The sequence below is a fragment of the Arachis duranensis genome, chromosome 7, assembly GCF_000817695.3.
Source record: "Arachis duranensis cultivar V14167 chromosome 7, aradu.V14167.gnm2.J7QH, whole genome shotgun sequence".
Taxonomy (NCBI): Eukaryota; Viridiplantae; Streptophyta; class Magnoliopsida; order Fabales; family Fabaceae; genus Arachis; species Arachis duranensis.
In genome coordinates this window covers 61,194,534-61,201,541 of record NC_029778.3, presented here as the reverse complement: position 1 = coordinate 61,201,541, position 7,008 = coordinate 61,194,534, and the positions used below count along the sequence as shown (strand labels likewise).

Below are 7,008 nucleotides of genomic sequence, written 5' to 3'. Positions count from 1 at the left end.
ATTTCTGTATACCCTAGGTTACTAGTTCACTATTAATAGGATCTTTTGACATTGTATCTGTACCTCATGACACTTTACACGCTTCTTTGTGTACTTCCCACGACATGAGTCTCTAAACCCCATGGTTGGGGGTGAGGAGCTCTGCTGTGTCTTGATGGATTAATGCAATTACTACTGTTTTTCATTCAATCATGCTTGCTTCCATTCTAAGATATCGCTTGTTCTTAAACCGGATGAATGTGATGATCCGTGACACTCATCATCATTCTCAACTATGAACGTGTGCCTGACAACCACCGCCATTCTACCTTAGATTAAGTAGTTATCTCTTGGACATTTTCACTGAGAGGATGGGAGGTAGCCATTGACAATGGTGAAACCCTACATACAGCTTGCCATGGAAGGAGCCTTGCGTGCTTGAAGAAGAAGACAGTAGGAAAGCAGAGATTCAGAAGATGGAGCATCTCCAAAACCTCAACATGTTCCCCATTACTGCAAAACAAGTACTTATTTCATGTTCTTTTACTTTTCACAATCAACCCTGATAATTATTGATATCCTGACTAAGATTTACAAGATAACCATAGCTTGCTTCAAGCCGACAATCTCCATGGGATAGACCCTTACTCACATAAGGTATTACTTGGACGACCCAGTGCACTTGCTGGTTAGTTGTGCGGGGTTGCAAAAGTGTGATTGCAATTTCGTGCACCAGATGTGCTTTTCTGAGAGCTTGGAAAAGTAAAAGGAGGAGGTGGAGGAACACGCGATCCAGAACTACTAGGACCCATGGCTCTCACATACTCAGTCAAGCTGCTCAACTGATGACTAAATTGATCCATCTGTGAGTTACTGGTGTTGAGATCCTCACGTAAGGATTCAACAGTCTGTTGCCACTCTCTTTTCTCCCTTTGGTAGCGATCTTCAAGCTCTCTATATTTAGCGGCATGTTGTTCAACTTCCCTATTGAGTATTGTGATTTGTTCTCTAAGATCCAAAATATCAGCGCTGGTAGTCGTGGTTGGCCCATCAAGTCGAGGTCACACCATGGAAGAGTCCCTTACCTCACCCATGCCATATAGCCTACCTCTTCGTTTTCCACCCATTGTCTCAATCCATATGCTTTCCTCAGAGATAGGCGGTGAATCAGTTACACTAGCCTCTATAGCAGCCTGCCACTTTTGTTCAGCCTGAAACATACGCTCTTGATATATATCCTACAATAAGGAGAAATGATTTATAAACTACTATACTTATTAATAATGCATAACAATTAGATAACAAAATAGTTACAATTAATAAAGATAAGTTACCTTTGTCTTTCGGGAGTGTTCATCAACCCATTGTGTCCTATGCTCTTTGCGACTATGAGTGTGCTAAAAAAACTCATCCATACGTGATGGTCTTCCAAGCAAATGATTCTACATAATGAGAGAAACAATATGATACACTGTCACTGATTGAGGGAAAAAATTGCATATATTACTGTTGAGATATGATTTGTTATGTTGTGTCTATATTTTAGTAATAAGAATTTAATAATTAAAAAATAATTAAAAATAATGTAGAATAGAACAAGAGTTTTGATAAGCTTCTTCCCAGCACAACTTGCCAATCTTACACTTCATTTATAATAGAATGAATAAATAAATAATGCATCTCCTACTTCATTTAGCGACCACTTGCAAGAATTCAGGACACGAACAAAATAAATGCATTTAAGACCAACATTATCTTTTGAACAGATTATGCAACTTCAAACAAAAGAATAATTAAAAAACAAAAAAGCAGTTCATTATTGGAATCCATATGGAACATGTGCAAGTTCTCAGAACAAGAGAAGTGTGGCATATATATTTATGATTTAACCAAAAAAATGACAAGCTAGTTAACTTTGGAAAGTGACTTAAGTTGTATCAAAACCAACAGATTCAAACACTACAATCAATCACACATTTGCAATGTAAATGAAGTTAATTAAACAATAAACCACGATTACACATCTAATATAACTAGTAATGCTGATTCAACCCTGCTTAGCCACACTTACTGAAACATAAATCAAGCAAGCAAGCATTTATCATCCAAACAAGCCATGTCCTTCACTTAATCAACTTTCGAATACAGTTTCAAAATCCGATTCACAAACTCAACAGATAAGAAACCAATACAAACCTGTCTCAACACGATAGTAATTACTTCTTCTAAGATATAATAAACAATGAATGGTCTCTAATTAAAAATGTGATTTTACTTTCGAATGAATGGTCTCTAATTGGTTTCTTCATTTCAGAACACATTTTCTCCCTCCTCCCTCCTCCCTCAGACAGTGATTTTAACTCATTTACCCCATTAGTTAAACATCAGACAAATCTACTTATCTAATGATAGAAGACAATAGCTTATGATACTCATTTGTATATATACATTTGCATGGTATGGACAAGGGATTATAATTGATGAACCATGACCTTCAAAACTCAGATATTCCAATAAGAAAAATTATAAATGAAATAAATAAGGTAAAAAACACATTAGAACTGCTGTGAGTTTTTTCTTACTTGTTTGGCCTTAAGAAATTTTCAGAAAAGCAAATATCATAGTAAAGATTGTCTTTAAGTAAAAAAGAAGGTTCTATAAGCAACTTACCAAGCGTAACCTCGCTTCTGGAAAGGTGGTGCCTCTTGTAGTGTGAAGGAAAGTACCTCGAGTCGATTTTCTGGCAGCTGCACTTCTTGCCTGTAATTGTCTATAGGCATCAGTGTCCCAACGTCTCATCAATTCACCAAGAACTTCTGGTGGGATCCAATATGGACGGGCACCTTTTTTGCAAATGGCATGGAGCATACCTCGCAAGCGCTTGGCAGCCCTAAACCTCCAAGCTTGATAGATATCATCCTCCTCCGTATCAATAATGTCAAAGCATTTCTGTTTTAAAAAAAATCCTCTTCCGTATCAATAATGAGACTTAGGTATGATAATTTCAATCATTGGAATAAAAAAAATCACATTTTACAATATCACTTAAAATATATGTATGAGCCAAAAAGTTATACAACTATGGAAAACATGAAAGGCATATATATACCATGTGCTATTCTCAAAGAATAATTGTGAGTATATTATTTATTATGTGCTTAATTACATTGATGATGAATGCTTTGATAGTAGTTTGAACATTGTTAATCAGTTCGATCATGCTGTTATATCAAAAGTAAAAAATAAAAAATATATAAAAAAATTATTTTGGAGAGCTGACACTTAAAAATATGTCCCACTGCACACATAAAAAATTATACCATGCAGGGTAGTTTTTAATTATTAATTTTTGTTTAATTAAACAGCTATAGTAATTAAACAAAATGAGAATCCTATAGAGTCAAGCTTGTAACAGTTCTTCATTAGGAATAACAACATTTTATTTGACTATCAAAGAAGAAGAGAATAACAAGAAAGCAGCATATAGAACATAATGAGCAATGAATGCTATTCATAAGGAGCATAAGGAGATAGAATTTACCCTCCATTCAGTCCACCATATTTTTCGAGTATCATCATCTGCCTCATTAAAGCTCAGCCAAGGCTTGTTGTAGTTTTCCCTAAAAATCTGAGAAATACGCTTTAATTCAGGCTTAGGTGGGTGCCAACTACATCAAAAACCAAATGTCACCATTTATAAAATTTAAAACTAACATGAAAGAAGCAAACATGCTCTATTTTATGGGCTCAAAATATCTTAATATATGAAATCTATGTGCAAAATACCAAAACTAAAGCGTAACTAAAATCTCAAAGAACTAAAGCATGAGATTCTGATTACAAACCACAAAAAAAAAACAAAACAACATCAGCCTAATCATGCACGGCAAAACTGCATCGGATACTAATAAGTCAAAACTGCAATGTAAGTGTAATTCCACCATCTGACAAATACTATAGCAGCAGCATCCTGACAAATAATACTGAACGCACTGCTACCAGTTGCCTCAAATAGTACAAACAGAGAAGCAAACAGAAAAGGTGAATGTGCAGGAATGACGATTCAAAGAAACAAATAAAAGCACACCATTTAAATTTATGGATGTTGGACACAGGAAGCAAATAGTTAAGGTAGCTTTGATAACAACTAAAGGAACTAAGTAGATAGGCATATCAAATCAAAACAAATAGTTAAGAAAATATTTTCATTAACAAATATCCAACTAAACAAATAAAAGCACACCATTTAAAGTGCACGCTTAATTCATAAAATTTAAAGCAAATAACAAAACCATTTGGCACCATCATATTTGAGCTTGGGAGCACTTGTGCTGGAGTGACTAGTGGCAGTGGATGTTCCTTGACCCTGAGCATCTTGGGTACTATTAGATGTAGTTTGTCTTTCTCCACAAGATCTTGCTCGACTGGGAGCTACAATAGCGGGATCACTCTGCACACCATATGAGGCAGTGGTGGAAGGTTCATTAGCTTGTTGAGTGCATAATCTTGACACACCCGGAGTAGGCCTCATGTGTATCTGAGGCTCCTGAAAGGAGGGGGTAGTAGTAGCAATAGGTGGCGGTCTCTCATTGGTCGGAGCAGTCGTGCCGAATGATGACCCAACGAGAGAGTATAGATCTGCATGCAAGTCAAGGGGTGACCGGTAGAAAGCCTATGCCTCCCCTTTCGCCTTCACCCTCGGCCACGGCCATGACCACGACCGCAATCTCCGTCTCTACCAACCATATCCTGTACACATTAAAATAAGCAAGTTATTATCCATAACATAACCGATACAAGATATATGAATTAACAAATTAACAAATTTATTAGAAATATGCGATTATATCAACAAATTAACAAATTAACAAATTTTATATCAACAAACAATCTCAGAAAATTGGTGATATCCCAAGAAAATGTCAAAAACAATGCACACAAAATTCTTCTCTCTTCTCTATTCCACCATAATAATAATACTATGCCTTATATCACAAAGCCATTCAAAAACCCATGAAGATGATACTAATGCCCTCATTGAAATAAAAATAGCCATTGACCCAAACTCATTGTCCCAAAGTTCATTCCTTTATAGTTGGAACTTCATTCTGGATCCATGTGAATGCACAGGATCAGTGTTTCTAGGAATATTGTGCACTTTGCCCTTAGACAACACCTCAAGTAGAGTAACAGCACTTGATCTTGACACAATTGGTTATGAAGGGTTCTTAACCCCAGCCATTGGGAACTTAATAGAACTAACAATTCTCAACCTCAACAGCAACAAATTCAGAGGGCCATTACCATAATCACTTGGAAATCTATGGAAACTAATAATGATCACAATGTCATCAAACTTCTTCACAGGCACAATCCCTCAAGGGATCACTCAACTCAAGAATCTTGAGCATCTAGACCTATCCAAGAACCGGCTCTCGGGCAAAATCCTAGAGGAGATAATAAAGTTGAGAAGCTTAACATACCTGAGCCTTTCAAGGAATGGATTTGCTGGAAGAATACCAGACCTCACGTGACTCTGGCAACTCGGCACATTAGACCTTAGCTTCAACCAGTTCTATGGCAATCTTCCTATCAGTAATGAAGATTGTACTTTACCCTAATTCAATTCCAGCAGTAATAAAGAGAAAGCAAAGTCAACCAAGAAGACTAGGAAAGAAATTAAAGAATACCTAATATAGCTTGAAATATGTGAATTAATGAATTGAAGCATGTAGATCCAAAGGCAGAAGTAATAGCTCTATCGCTAAAGTCACTGATGGCGACGAACCGCTTCGTGTCTAGAAGGACTAGAACCTGCAGTTGCACCAGTGAGAGCACAACCTGCCGTGGAAGCTTCGGTAGAGGGAGAAGGAGGAGGTGGTGCAGAAGAAGGTGGACGCGAAAGAAGGGGAGTTAGGTTTCTGAAATTTGGGGGAATTGCATTTTTGGACGCGAGTGTTATGATTTTTAGTGATAAAAATTGACGACACTTTTGTCGATTTTAATTTTATAAAAAAGCAACATCTATTATGTCTATTTTATACATTAAATCCACACCGTTTATTTCATTTTAGAAAGTGATCTAGACCGTTCAAATTTATCGACGGTAACATTGTCAATATTTGAAATAATAAAATAGACGGCGTATGCATCGATTTTAAAATAAAAGCATTTTCGACTTCTGGTTTGTCGATAATGTGACGATAATCGAAAAAAATTAATGCACCATATAAATATCGACAACCCTGCTGTCGATTTTAATATTTTATTTTTTAATTACTTTTTTTAGTAATATTGACAACAAGCCGTCAAAACTTATCGACGGCAGAACTAACCGTCGATTTTTGGTGTTGAAAAAAATGCTTTTCCTTGTAGTGAAATAGGAAATTAATAAGTCTCTTTACGATGCTTGGGGGAGGTACAAAATGATGCTACGGAAGTGCTCCACTGAAATCTTTTTAGAATGGGTAAAGCTAGAGACATCTTCTAATATAGGCTCACAAACGTGGCTAGGATATTCTTAGACCACTCTGCAGGTGGTTCTATACATATAAAGAAGAAAATCGAGGAAGCTCAAGAACTCATTGAGACAGTTGCCAGCAATCAACATCTGAACTTATCTAGTGAGACTTCAATGAAGGGAGAGGTCAAGACAGTGTCCACTGAATCAGACCCTCCTAAGCAAAGTGAGTCGTTAACCCAGTAGCGACACTTTCTCACACAACAAGTGCTAAGCTTGCAAGAAGTAGTGCAAAAGACCTGAGCCTCTAGCAAGAATATGGAAGCACGGTTGAACCAGGCTAAACAGCTCTTGTCTGAACAGATAACAGAAGAGTGCCAAGCTATCCGTTTAAGGAGTACCCTGAACACCCAGCCTTAGAACAGTAAGAGGCAGGGAGAGGAAGAACTGGTAGAAGATGAACAAGCTGCAGCCCAGGGTACCATCAGGGTCGTTGAACGCCCAGAAAGGGATGGCATGGGCGTCCAACGCCCAGAAAGGGGCAGCCCAGGCATTGAACGCCAGATACA

The 7,008-nt window shown here is 37.2% G+C and overlaps 1 protein-coding gene and 1 pseudogene across 1 annotated transcript; one reads left to right on the top strand and one right to left on the bottom strand.

The window, feature by feature from the left end:
• Positions 1-1,040: 1,040 nt before the first annotated feature.
• LOC127740561 (uncharacterized) lies at positions 1,041-4,510 on the bottom strand. The gene is made up of 5 exons (XM_052251610.1): positions 4,272-4,510; positions 3,521-3,647; positions 2,650-2,928; positions 1,314-1,376; positions 1,041-1,217 (listed from the first exon to the last, which is right to left on the bottom strand). The coding sequence occupies exons 1-5, from the start codon at positions 4,508-4,510 to the stop codon at positions 1,041-1,043; spliced, it is 885 nt and encodes a 294-aa protein (XP_052107570.1).
• Positions 4,511-4,898: 388 nt separating this feature from the next.
• LOC110273600 (putative receptor-like protein kinase At3g47110) lies at positions 4,899-6,685 on the top strand (annotated as a pseudogene).
• Positions 6,686-7,008: the final 323 nt, after the last annotated feature.